Here is a 14,762-nt window from a genome sequence, read left to right on the forward strand (position 1 = left end):
CTGTATTCTGTATTCTGTATTCTGTATTCTATATTCTGTATTCTGTATTCTACATTCTATATTCTACATTCTGTATTCTATATTCTATATTCTATATTCTGTATTCTGTATTCTGTATTCTGTATTCTATATTCTGCATTCTGCATTCTGCATTCTGCATTCTGTATTCTGTATTCTATATTCTATATTCTGTATTCTATATTCTATATTCTGTATTCTGTATTCTGTATTCTGCATTCTGTATTCTGTATGCTGTATTCTGTATTCTGTATTCTATATTCTGTATTCTATATTCTATATAATGTATTCTGTATTCTACATTAAATATTCTGCATTTTGTATTCTATATTCTGTATTCCATATTATATACTCCGTATTCTATATTCTATCTTCTGTATTATTTATTCTGTATATTCTGTCATCTGTATTCTGATCCCTTGACTTTTTCCACTTTGTTAGGTTACAGCCTTATTCTAAAATTGATTAAATATATTTATCTACACACAATACCCCATGATGACGAAGCAAAAACTGTTTTTGTTGAAGCACCTTTGGCAGCGATTACAGCCTTGAGTCATCTTGGTTAGGACGCTACAAGCTTGGCACACCTGTATTTGGGGAGTTTCTCCCATTCTTCTCTGAAGATCCTCTCAAGCTCTGTCAGGTTAAATGGGGAGCATTGCTGCACAGCTATTTTCAGGTCTCTTCAGAGATGTTTGATCGGGTTCAAGTCCGGGCTCTGGCTGGGCCACTCAAGGACATTCAGAGACTTGTCCCGAAGCCACTCCTGCATTGTCTTGGCTATGTGCTTACGGTCATTGTCCTGTTGGAAGGTGAACCTTCGCCCCAGTCTGAGGTCCTGAGCGCTCTGGAGCAGGTTTTCATCAAGGATCGCTCTGTACTTTGCTCCGTTCATCTTTGCCTCGATCCCGACTAGTCTCCCAGTCCCTGCTGCTGAAAAACATCCCCACAGCATGATATTGCCACCACCATGCTTCACCGTAGGGATGGTGCCAGGTTTCCTCCAGACATGACACTTGGCATTCAGGACAAATAGTTCAATCTTGGTTTCATCAGACCAGAGAATCTTGTTTGTCATGGTCTGAGAGTCTTTAGGTGCCTTTTGGCAAACTCCAAGCGGGCTGTCATGTGCCTTTTACTGAGGAGTGGCTTCCATCTGGCCAACCTACCATAAAGGCCTGATTGGTGGAGTGCTGCAGAGATGGTTGTCCTTCTGGAAGTTTCTCCCATCTCCACAGAGGAACTCTGTCAGAGTCACCATCGGGTTCTTGGTCACCTCCCTGACCAAGGCCCTTCTTCCCCGATTGCTCAGTTTGGCCTGGCGGCCAGCTCTAGGAAGAGTCTTGGTGATTCCAAACTTCTTCCATTTAAGAATGATGGAGGCCACTGTGTTCTTGGGGACCTTCAATGCTGCAGACATTTTTTGGTACCCTTCCCCAGATCTGTGCCTCAACACAATCCTGTCCCGGCGCTCTAGGGACAATTCCTTCGACCTCATGGCTTGGTTTTTGCTCTGACATGCACTGTCAACTGTGGGACCTTATATAGACAGGTGTGTGCCTTTCCAAATCATGTCCAATCAATTGAATTTACCACAGGTGGACTCCATTCAAGCTGTAGAAACATCTCAAGGATGATCAATGGAAACAGGATGCACCTGAGCTCATGTTCGAGTCTCATAGCAAAGGGTGTGAATACATATGTAAATAAGGTATTTCTGTTTTTTATTTTTAATATATTTCCAAAAAATTCTAAAAACCTGTTTTCGCTTTGTCATTATGGGGTATTGTGTGTAGATAGCTGAGTAAAATGTAAAGTAATGTAACAAAATGTGGAAAATGTCAAGGGGTCTGACTTTCCGAAGGCACTGGATATCTGCATCTATCGTTTTAAAATATATTTTCCTTGATTATTTTCCCATAACTGGAGTAAACTAATGGACAACAACACTTAGGCCTCTACTTCCAGCTTATGCATACTATATACATTTTATGGACACAGTCTATTTGACAATAATTATATTTGTCTTTTGTTTGTTTTTACTCCTGTCCTTCCTCTACCTTCAACCCCTCCCATCTATTTCTGATGTCCATCCAGTTTGATTTATATTTGCCATATATTTTAACTGTGCTGTTTCACAAAAGTTCTCAACCTATATCCATTTTACGGACACAGTATATTTTACATCTTGTTGTTATTAGTCGCACCCTTCAGATCCATTCAACTCCGCCCATCTATCTCTTAACACCATCCATATTGGATTTCTATTTGCCATATATTTTTTTAACTGTGCTGTGATACTTCACAAAAGTTCTGAACCTTTCTATTCTCATAGTTTCTGCAGATTGTAAATTAAAATAGAAATGTTTGCTAAAAGTATTATTATATTATTGATCGATTGACTATGACTTTTCAAATCACCCAGTAGTGCTATCTGCAGAGTTAGCTCCAGGTAAATGTTGCAATTCTTCAGCCATTCCTGAACCGGCGACCAAAAACAAGCTACATATGGACAGTACCAAAATAAATGATCTAATGACTCTGTCTCTTCGCAGCAAAATCTGCAGAGCTGGGAAGGTTGTATCCCCCATATCAATTTTATATATCATTCTATTGGTTGCAAGAATTTTGTATAATAATTTTAATTAAAACATTCTAAGTGTTTAATCCGGCATCGTTTTGCGTAGCAGTTCATAAACCATGTGCCATGGAATCGGTACACTGAAAATCTCTTCCCAACTATTTTGCAATCTATATGGGATGGCTGTCAATACTTTGGTCCTTAAATGAAACTGGTATACTTTTTTCTTTAACACAATTTTCCTTAACCAATTATGTTCTTTAATGCCGACAGACAAGTTCCTTCCACTTGCCTCTTCCATTTTTGCGGTAATGCTGCAATTAGTTGGTTGTAATTTTGGGTAGAGCAGACATTTCCATATATTTTTGTTAGCCAGCAAAATCCAAGATGGCAACATGTCGTTTGTCTGTTACTAGTAGTTTTTAACCTACTAATAACTTATTCATTTATGGTGGAGCACAGACTTTACTGAACTCTGGAGGAAATGAACATTGTCGCTGACAATATGCTCTCCCGTCCATTAGACATTGTTTCTGCGGGAACTCGCTCTTTTTTTTCACTCGGTCCACTCGTCCAAGTGCCGATGCATTTGTGTCATGATGTGAACAGTACGAACTTGTGTCACTACCAAAGTCTAATGGTTTTAAATGACTGTTTTGTATTGTCTGGAAACTCACTTGTAGAATTGGCTTGCAGTCTCTTAAAAAAGAGAAGCCGTGCTAAAGGTTAGCCTAGCTAGCCGGTTATTAAACAGAGGTGCTTAGTTATTCTTCTTCTGTTGATATCAGGCAACGTGCAACCTAACCCTGGCCCTGAAATGTCTCCAAACCCCCTCTGATTTTAAATCTAGATCTGGTCTTGGTATTTTTCATTTAAATATTGTAAGTCGCCCTGGATAAGAGCGTCTGCTAAATGAATAAAATGTAAATTGGATCACTAAAAAATACAACTTTTGTCCCATGTAGCTCGGTTGGTAGAGCATGGCGTTTGCAACGCCAGGGTTGTGGATTCGATTCAGTATGGGAAAAAAATGTATGCACTCACTAACTGTAAGTCGCTCTGGATAAGAGCGTCTGCTAAATTACTAAAAATGTAAACATTGAAATGTAAATGTAGCAGCCTGTTGTCTAAAATTGATGGGGTTAGGATTTGGGCTAAATCAACTGATGCTGTTGTAATTGTGTTTTTTGAAACCTGGCTCAGCAAGTCTGTTCTTGATGAGGGTATTTGTATAAATGGTTATAATGTGTATCGCACTGATCAAGTTAAGAAAGGTGGGTGTGTGGCTGTAAATGTAAAGACTAAATTCCTTGTAAGGAAGTCTGAAACTATTTGTAAACAGTTAGAATTTCTTGCTTTGAATCTTGAGGTTCCAAAGGGTCTCTCTATAACTGTGATTGGCTGTTATAGACCTCTGCTCTCGGTGATGCATTTTCTTCTCTGATGCACCTTATGTCTAAACTTCTTTACAATGAAATTATCTTGATTGGTGAGCTCAGCTGGTGTTGGTTAAAGCCAGTGTCTGATGATTTTAAAATGTATTGTAATTCTATGAATCTTACCCAGTTGATTAATTCACCCACCCGCCCAAATCTCAAATGTCCAGAGAAATCTACCCTGATTGATTTGATATTGACAAATGTTCCACATAAATATTCTGCAGTTTGTGTTTTCTGTAATGATTTAAGTGACCATTGTGCTGTTGTTGCAGTTAGAAATACTAAGGTTCCTAAGAAATGTTAAGTTTTAATGATCAGACTTTCTTTCATGATTTGTTTTATTTTGACTGGAGTAAGATTTAGCTTATTCCTGATGTGGAAACTGCCTTGAACTTCTTTCATGATGTTTTTTTCCAAATAGTAAACAACCATGCCCCATTCCGCAGGTTCAGAGTTAAAGGGCGGAATAATCCATGGTTTTCTTCTTCTTATTATTCACAAACGTAATCTAGCCTGGGCTAAAGCAAGGAAATCATGTTCTGATGCTGATTGGCTTCTTTTTAGGCAGCTATGAAACAAGTGTCCTTCTCTTCTCAGGAAGGCCAAGTCTGAATATTTTATGTCTGTTATCACTGATAACCTGAATGACCCTAGAAAGGTTTTGGCCTAGCAATGCAAATATCATGGTACAGCTATATGGACACTCAATCATTATGGTATTTTTTTCTATTGGTAAATGTACAAACATATATAATGATAAATAGACTTGAAACTTGTATCTCATTATGGTGTATGGTGAAATAAGTATAGCCAGTTATAATTGTAATGGCTTAGCTGATAATAACAAAAGAAGAACAATATTTACATGGCTCAAAGAGAAGGAATATAATATCTATTGTTTACAGGAAACTCATTCAACAATTCTAGATGAAGTTCCGTGGAAAAAGGAATGGGGGGGCGAAATATACTTCCCCCATGGGCAAAGAAATTCAAAAGGGGTGATGATATTAATTAACAGTAATTTCGATCCGAATGTGTAAATTGTCCAAACAGATCCGCAAGGTAGATGGATTATTTTAAATATGTTATTGGACCATAAACAGATATGGCTCATTAACCTTTACGGACCAAATAATGATGATCCACACTTCTTTGACAATATATATAATAAATGATCAACCCTGCAAGCAATTCAAGACAATATTATTATGGTGGGCGATTATAATACTGTTTTAAATAGCTCAATGGACCGTAAAGGAAATCACACCACAAACAATCACCCACATGCTCTTAAGGAAATTGTGAATGTCATGGATACATTAGAACTAGTAGATATATGGAGGCTTAAATATCCTGATTTAGTGAGATATACATGGCAGAGACTCAATCAAGCTAGTCGTCTTGACTTCTTTCTTATCTCATTCTCGTTGGCACCAAAAGTTTTAAAAAAGTGTTGATAGGGGACAGAATGCGGTCGGACCATCATATAATTGGCATATACATTACTCTTACTGAATTTCCACGTGGGCGAGGATATTGGAAATGTAATCAAAGCATATTGGATGATAACTTGTTTTTAACTAGGACAGAGGAATTTATAACTGACTTTTTCCGACATAACATAGGTACAGCAAATCCCCTTATTGTATGGGACACCTTTAAATGTGCCTTTAGAGGCCGTGCAATTCAGTACTCATCTCGAAAACAAAAGCAATTTAGGTCAAAAGACTTTATACTAACAAAGGAAATAGAAAGTCTAACAGAACAGATAGATGGCAATAAAAACTGTAACATAGAGGCTCAGAATAAATTAGAGGAAAAACAAAAAGACAACCTCAAACTGTCACACTCCAAACTCCACTATGGCCAAGACCAAAGAGCTGTCAAAGGACACCAGAAACAAAATTGTAGACCTGCACCAGGCTGGGAAGACTGAATCTGCAATAGGTAAGCAGCTTGGTTTGAAGAAATCAACTGTGGGAGCAATTATTAGGAAATGGAAGACATACAAGACCACTGATAATCTCCCTCGATCTGGGGCTCCACGCAAGATCTCAACCCGTGGGGTCAAAATGATCCCAGAACCACACGGGGGGACCTAGTGAATGACCTGCAGAGAGCTGGGACCAAAGTAACAAAGCCTACCATCAGTAACACACTACGCCGCCAGGGACTCAAATCCTGCAGTGCCAGACGTGTCCCCCTGCTTAAGCCAGTACATGTCCAGGCCCGTCTGAGGTTTGCTAGAGTGCATTTGGATGATCCAGAAGAGGATTGGGAGAATGTCATATGGTCAGATAAAACCAAAATATAACTTTTTGGTAAAAACTGAACTCGTCGTGTTTGGAGGACAAAGAATGCTGAGTTGCCTCCAAAGAACACCATACCTACTGTGAAGCATGGGGGTGGAAACATCATGCTTTGGGGCTGTTTTTCTGCAAAGGGACCAGGACGACTGATCCGTGTAAAGGAAAGAATGAATGGGGCCATGTATCGTGAGATTTTAAGTGAAAACCTCCTTCCATCAGCAAGGGCATTGAAGATGAAACGTGGCTGGGTCTTTCAGCATGACAATGATCCCAAACACACCGCCTGGGCAACGAAGGAGTGGCTTCGTAAGAAGCATTTCAAGGTCCTGGAGTGGCCTAGCCAGTCTCCAGATCTCAACCCCATAGACAATCTTTGGAGGGAGTTGAAAGTCCCTGTTGCCCAGCGACAGCCCCAAAACATCACTGCTCTAGAGGAGATCTGTATGGAGGAATGGGCCAAAATATCAGCAACAGTGTGTGAAAACCTTGTGAAGACTTACAGAAAACGTTTGACCTGTGTCATTGCCAACAAAGGGTATATAACAAAGTATTGAGAAACTTTTGTTATTGACCAAATACTTATTTTCCACCATAATTTGCAAATAAATTGATACAAAAATCCTACAATGTGATTTTCTAGATTTTTTTTCCTCATTTTGTCTGTCATAGTTGACGTGTACCTATGATGAAAATTACAGGCCTCTCTCATCTTTTTAAGTGGGAGAACATGCACAATTGGTGGCTGACTAAATACTTTTTTCCCCCACTGTATAATGAATATGAATTCGGAGGACAGAAATTATTAAATATTAAAGCATTAGACCTATCACTAAAAGCTTCAGTCATACAAAAGTTATACTTAAATCCGAACTGGTTCAACTCTTTAAAATAATTATAGGCCAATCTCAAAGCTGTCACCCCTGGCAAAAATACTTGAAACCATTGTTAGCGAACATCTAAAATAGTTTTTATGTACTAACTCTATTTTATAAATATACCAATCAGGCTTCAGGAAGAAGCATAGCACAATTACAGCAGCCATGAAGGTTTTAAATGATATCACTGAAGCCCTTGACAAAAAACAGCACTGTGTCTCACTTTTTATTGATCTCTCTAAGGCTTTTGATACAGTTGATCATGCTATCCTGAGGCAGAGATTGTCGAGTGTAGGTCTTTCGGAGCAGTAGCATGGTTTGGTAACTATCTGTTTGATAGAACTCAGTGCACTCAATTTGATGGGCTCATGTCTGTTAAATGGTCTGTCTGTAATGGTGTGCCCCAGGGCTCTGTACTTGGTCTCCTCTTATTCACAATTTATATAAATAATTTAGACAAAAATGTGCAAAATGCGCAACTTCGCTTTTATGCTGATGATACTGTTATTTATTGTTGTGCCTCGTCTCACAACAGCTTTCCAGAACTTGCAAAGTGCTTTTTATACTGTTCAGCATACCTTGTGTCAATTGAAGCTTATCCTCAATGCTGACAAAACTAAACTAATGGTATTTTCTAAAGCAAGAAACAGACCACTGAACCTTTCACCTATTTCTACCTGTCAGGGCAATGAGATTGAGGTTGTAACCTCATATAAATAAATTGGAAAAAATTGGGATTTTATTTTAGGAATAAGGCCTGTTTTTCTTTTGAAGCCAGAAGGAGGCTAGTATCAGCTACATTCATGCCTATACTAGACTATGGTGATATTATAGGGCTTTTATGTACTCTGTACCATCGGCTTGGAACTCATTACAACATACTTTTAGACTGGAAGAACTTGTCCCGATTGGTGTTTTTAAATCATTGATGAAGAATTTTGAAGATGATTCCTTGACCTGTCAATGTTTTAAAATGGCTGTTTTATCATTTTGTTATGCTCATGTGATTTCTATGGATGTTTACTGGATTACTTGTAGTTGTTCATGTTGTCTGTCTGTAATTGTGTAATGACTTGAAGCTGCCTATCTTGGCCATGACGCTCTTGAAAAAGAGATTTCAAAACTCAATGATCCTGGTTAAATAAAGGTTAAATAAAAATATATACATATAGCAAATTCACCAGTTTATGATATAATTTACAAAGATTTATTATCCATTTTTAAACATTATATGGAAAAATAATGTTTTTTTATTAATTAGTATAGTTCAGTTTAACCACAATATTTGTTGTATTATTTGTTCTGTCTTTTCTGGTGGATTAAATTGAAATTGCAACCAACTTTCTATGGCTTGTTTTAAAAATAGCGATATTTTGGAGATTATTTCATTTTCAAATAACCGAAAGTTAGAGGCTGTAATCAGAATAAAGGGAAAACGGCCATTCTTGAACATGGGGTGAGACCTTCTTACTAATTTGCTAGAGAACCAGTTCGGATTTAAGTATAACTTTTGTATGACTGACACCTTTAGTGATAGGTCTAATGCTTAAAAATTTAATAATTTCTGTCCTCTGAATTCATATTCAGTATATAAATAGGCCCTTTTAATTTTGTCTGGCTTGCCATTCCAAATCAAATGGAATATTTTTTGATCATATAATTTAAATAACAGGTCTCTAGGTGTAGGCAAGACCATAAGCAAATAGGCAAACTGGGATAATACTAAAGAGTTAATCAGGGGGATTTTTCCGCAAATAGACAGGTATTTTCCTTTCCATGGTAGCAATTTCTTATTTATTTTTGCTAACTTCTATTAAAATGTATTGGAGTGAGATCATTTATTTATTTTGGGATATGTATACAGAGAATATCCACATCACCATCAGACCATTTTATTGGTAAACTACACGGTAATGTAAAAGTTGTATTTTTTTGTGAGCCAATACATAATATTGTATTGCCTGGGTGGAAGGTAGCTTAGTGGTTAAGAGCGTTGCGCCAGTAACCGAAAGGTCGCTGGTTCTATTCCCCGAGCCGACTAGGTGAAAAATCTGTCGATGTGCCCTTGAGCAAGGCACTTAACCCTAATTGCTCATGTAAGTCGCTCTGGATAAGAGCGTCTGCTAAATGACTAAAATGTAAATAATATAGTACACTTATCATAATTAGGTTGTAATCCAGAGAGGTTAGAAAAAGTATCTAGATCCTCTATGAGGCTGTGGAGGGATCCAAATTGTGGATTTAAAAGAAAACATGAATCATCAGCGTACAATCACCTTTTGCTTTTAAGCCCTGGATTTCTAACCCCTTGATATTATTGTTGGATCTAATTTTAACAGCTAACATTTAGATGTCAATAATAAATAGATATGCTGATAGTGGACAACCTTGGTTTACTCCTCTTGACAGTTTAAAACTTTCTGAGAAATAGCCATTATTTACTATTTTACACCTAGGGTTACTATACATGATTTGAACCCATTTTATAAGAGATTCTGAAACATTGAAATATTCCAGGCATTTATATAAAAACTCCAGTCGTACTTTATCAAATGCCTTTTCAAAGTCAGCTATGAATAGCAGGCCAGGTTCCCCAGATGTTTCATAGTGTTCTATTGTTTCCAGTACTTGTCTTATAAATTATTATCTCCAATGTATTGTCCATGTGAAAAACCTGTCTGATTAGAATGAATAATGTCCGACAATACCTTTTTAATTCTATGCGCTATGCATTTTGCTAGAATTTTTGCATCACAACACTGAAGTGTAAAGGTCTCAAATTTTTTTAATGGACTGGATATTTATATTTACCACTTGTTTACCTTTATGTTTAACTATATGGTCAGATAAGTAATGTTTACATTTATGAAGTAATGTTTACCTTTATGTTTGACTATATGGTCTGAAAAGTAATGTTTACCTTTACATTTGACTATATAGTGGAGTGGGAGAAGTAATGTTTACCTTTATGTTTGACTGCATGGTGGGAGAAGTAATGTTTACCTTTATGTTTGACTGCATGGTGGGAGAAGTAATGTTTACCTTTATGTTTCACTGCATGGTGGGAGAAGTAATGTTTACCTTTATGTTTGACTGCATGGTGGGAGAAGTAATGTTTACCTTTATGTTTGACTATATGGTCGGAGAAGTAATGTTGACATTTATGTTTGACTGCATGGTGGGAGAAGTAATGTTTACCTTTATGTTTGACTATATGGTCGGAGAAGTAATGTTTACCTTTATGTTTGACTGCATGGTGGGAGAAGTAATGTTTACCTTTATGTTTGACTATATGGTCGGAGAAGTAATGTTTACCTTTATGTTTGACTGCATGGTGGGAGAAGTAATGTTTACCTTTATGTTTGACTATATGGTGGGAGAAGTAATGTTTACCTTTATGTTTGACTGCATGGTGGGAGAAGTAATGTTTACCTTTATGTTTGACTATATGGTCGGAGAAGTAATGTTTACCTTTATGTTTGACTGCATGGTGGGAGAAGTAATGTTTACCTTTATGTTTGACTGCATGGTGGGAGAAGTAATGTTTACCTTTATGTTTGACTGCATGGTGGGAGAAGTAATGTTTACCTTTATGTTTGACTGCATGGTGGGAGAAGTAATGTTTACCTTTATGTTTGACTGCATGGTGGGAGAAGTAATGTTTACCTTTATGTTTGACTGCATGGTGGGAGAAGTAATGTTTACCTTTATGTTTGACTGCATGGTGGGAGAAGTAATGTTTACCTTTATGTTTGACTATATGGTCGGAGAAGTAATGTTTACCTTTATGTTTGACTATATGGTCGGATAAGTAATGTTTACCTTTATGTTTGACTATATGGTGGGAGAAGTAATGTTTACCTTTATGTTTGACTGCATGGTGGGAGAAGTAATGTTTACCTTTATGTTTGACTATATGGTCGGAGAAGTAGCTGAAGTATTTAGGACACTTGATGGTGATGACCTCTCCCACCCTGGCAGACGGCCAACAGGCGATGATATCCCACATCTCCTGGCAACCTGCCCAGAGAAAGAGAGACATGAACATTAGGATTACTGTAGACACACACATCATCCTGTCTGTCCATGGTGTTGGAGCCAGATTACATCATCCTGTCTGTCCACGGTGTTGGAGCCAGATGACAACATCATCCTGTCTGTCCATGGTGTTGGAGACAGATGAGAACATCATCCTGTCTGTCCATGGTGTTGGAGCCAGATTACATCATCCTGTCTGTCCACGGTGTTGGAGCCAGATGACAACATCATCCTGTCTGTCCATGGTGTTGGAGACAGATGAGAACATCATCCTGTCTGTCCATGGTGTTGGAGCCAGATTACATCATCCTGTCTGTCCACGGTGTTGGAGCCAGATGACAACATCATCCTGTCTGTCCATGGTGTTGGAGACAGATGAGAACATCATCCTGTCTGTCCATGGTGTTGGAGCCAGATTACATCATCCTGTCTGTCCACGGTGTTGGAGCCAGATGACAACATCATCCTGTCTGTCCATGGTGTTGGAGACAGATGAGAACATCATCCTGTCTGTCCATGGTGTTGGAGACAGATGAGAACATTAACAACAACAGAGAGAGAGTTATCCTGCCAACTATACCACATGGTCTCAGACAACTACACACACATGCTACATTACATACTCAAGAGTAGTTCTGTGTGTGTGGATATTTTTAACTATACTTGAAGACCAGAAGTCCCCACAAGAATAGTAAACAAACAAATATTTGACCAACTGGGGACATTTTGTTAGTCCCCACAAATGCTACTTCTAGGGGGTTTAGCTTCAAGGGTAGAATTGTAGTTTTTTGTTTTTTTGTTCGCAAATATATATATAAATATATACAGTGAGGGAAAGAGGTATTTGATCCCCTGCTGATTTTGCACGTTTGCCCACTGACAAAGACATGATCAGTCTATAATTTTAATGGTAGGTTTATTTGAACAGTGAGAGACAGAATAACAACAAAAAAATCCAGAAAAACGCACGTCAAAAATGTTATAAATTGATTTGCATTTTAATGAGGGAAATAAGTATTTGACCCCTCTGCAAAACATGACTTAGTACTTGGTGGCAAAACCCTTGTTGGCAATCACAGAGGTCAGACGTTTCTTGTAGTTCGCCACCAGGTTTGCACACATCTCAGGAGGGATTTTGTCCCACTCCTCTTTGCAGATCTTCTCCAAGTCATTAAGGTTTTGAGGCTGACGTTTGGCAACTCAAACCTTTAGCTCCCTCCACAGATTTTCTATGGGATTAAGGTCTGGAGACTGGCTAGGCCACTCCAGGACCTTAATGTGCTTCTACTTGACCCACTCCTTTGTTGCCTTGGCCGTGTGTTTTGGGTCATTGTCATGCTGGAATACCCATCCACGACCCATTTTCAATGCCCTGGCTGAGGGAAGGAGGTTCTCACCCAAGATTTGACGGTACATGGCCCCGTCCATTGTCCCTTTGATGCGGTGAAGTTGTCCTGTCCCCTTAGCATAAAAACACCCCCAAAGCATAATGTTTCCACCTCCATGTTTGACGGTGGGGATGGTGTTCTTGGGGTCATAGGCAGCATTCCTCCTCCTCCAAACACGGCGAGTTGAGTTGATGCCAAAGAGCTCGATTTTGGTCTCATCTGACCACAACACTTTTACCCAGTTCTCCTCTGAATCATTCAGATGTTCATTGGCAAACTTCAGATGGCCCTGTATATATGCTTTCTTGAGCAGGGGGACCTTGCGGGCGCTGCAGGATTTCAGTCCTTCACGGCATAGTGTGTTACCAATTGTTTTCTTTGTGACTATGGTCCCAGCTGCCTTGAGATCATTGACAAGATCCTCCCGTGTAGTTCTGGGCTGATTCCTCACCGTTCTCATGATCATTGCAACTCCACGAGGTGAGATCTTGCATGGAGCCCCAGGCTGAGGGAGATTGACAGTTATTTTGTGTTTCTTCCATTTGCGAATAATCGCACCAACTGTTGTCACCTTCTCACCAAGCTGCTTGGCAATGGTCTTGTAGCCCATTCCAGCCTTGTGTAGGTCTACAATCTTGTCCCTGACATCCTTGGAGAGCTCTCATTAAAATGCAAATCAATTTATAAAAATGTTTATATGCGTTTTTCTGGATTTAATTGTTGTTATTCTGTCTCTCACTGTTCAAATAAACCTACCATTCAAATTATAGACTGATCATTTCTTTGTCAGTGGGACAAACGTTCAAAATCAGCAGGGGATCAAATACTTTTTTCCCTCACTGTATATATATATATATATATATATATATATATATATATATATATATATATATACACATGCATACATATACACATACATATAAATACATATACATACATATATATATATATACAGTGGGGAGAACAAGTATTTGATACACTGCCGATTTTGCAGGTTTTCCTACTTACAAAGCATGTAGAGGTCTGTAAATTTTATCATAGGTACACTTCAACTGTGAGAGACGGAATCTAAAACAAAAATCCAGAAAATCACATTGTATGATTTTTAAGTAATTAATTTGCATTTTATTGCATGACATAAGTATTTGATCATCTACCAACCAGTAAGAATTCCGGCTGTTACCATTAGTAACACAGTACGCCGTTAATGGATTAAAATCCTGCAGCACACGCAAGGTCCCCCTGCTCAAGCCAGCGCATGTCCAGGCCCATCTGAAGTTTGCCAATGACCATCTGGATGATCCAGAGGAGGAATGGGAGAAGGTCATGTGGTCTGATGAGACAAAAATAGAGCTTTTTGGTCTAAACTCCCCTCGCCGTGTTTGGAGGAAGAAGAAGGATGAGTACAATCCCAAGAACACCATCCAAACCGTTAAGCATGGAGGTGGAAACATCATTCTTTGGGGATGCTTTTCTGCAAAGGGGACAGGACGACTGCACTGTATTGAGGGGAGGATGGATGGGGCCATGTATCGTGAGATCTTGGCCAACAACCTCCTTCCCTCAGTAAGAGCATTGAAGATGGGTCGTGGTTGGGTCTTCCAGCATGACAACGTCCCGAAACACACAGCCAGGGCAACTAAGGAGTGACTCCGTAAGAAGCATCTCAAGGTCCTGGAGTGGCCTAGCCAGTCTCCAGACCTGAACCCAATAGAAAATCTTTGGAGGGAGCTGAAAGTCCGTATTGCCCAGCGACAGCCCCAAAACCTGAAGGATCTGGAGAAGGTCTGTATGGAGGAGTGGCCCAAAATCCCTGCTGCAGTGTGTGCAAACCTGGTCAAGACCTACAGGAAAATGTATGATCTCTGTAATTGCAAACAAAGGTTTCTGTACCAAATATTAAGTTCTGCTTTTCTGATGTATCAAATACTTATGTCATGCAATAAAATGCAAATTCATTACTTAAAAATCATACAATGTGATTTTCTGGATTTTTGTTTTAGATTCCGTCTCTCACAGTTGCAGTGTACCTATGATAAAAATTACAGACCTCTACATGCTTTGTAAGTAGGAAAACCTGCAAAATCGGCAGTGTATCAAATACTTGTTCT

At 38.7% G+C, this 14,762-nt stretch overlaps 1 protein-coding gene across 1 annotated transcript in view; it reads right to left on the minus strand.

The window, feature by feature from the left end:
* The window catches only part of LOC311099709 (vasoactive intestinal polypeptide receptor-like), a gene marked incomplete at both ends in the record, with an annotated part of 166,120 nt that extends 154,730 nt beyond the window's left edge, over positions 1-11,390 (minus strand). Inside the window, 2 exons of the mRNA XM_084140449.1 lie at positions 11,126-11,245; positions 11,351-11,390. Coding sequence (XP_083996575.1) covers positions 11,126-11,245; positions 11,351-11,390 — 160 coding nt within the window. The remainder of the gene's footprint in view (positions 1-11,125; positions 11,246-11,350) is intronic.
* Positions 11,391-14,762: the final 3,372 nt, after the last annotated feature.

The sequence above is a fragment of the Coregonus lavaretus genome (assembly GCF_964263955.1).
Source record: "Coregonus lavaretus genome assembly, chromosome: 2".
NCBI classification, from domain to species: domain Eukaryota; kingdom Metazoa; phylum Chordata; class Actinopteri; order Salmoniformes; family Salmonidae; genus Coregonus; species Coregonus lavaretus.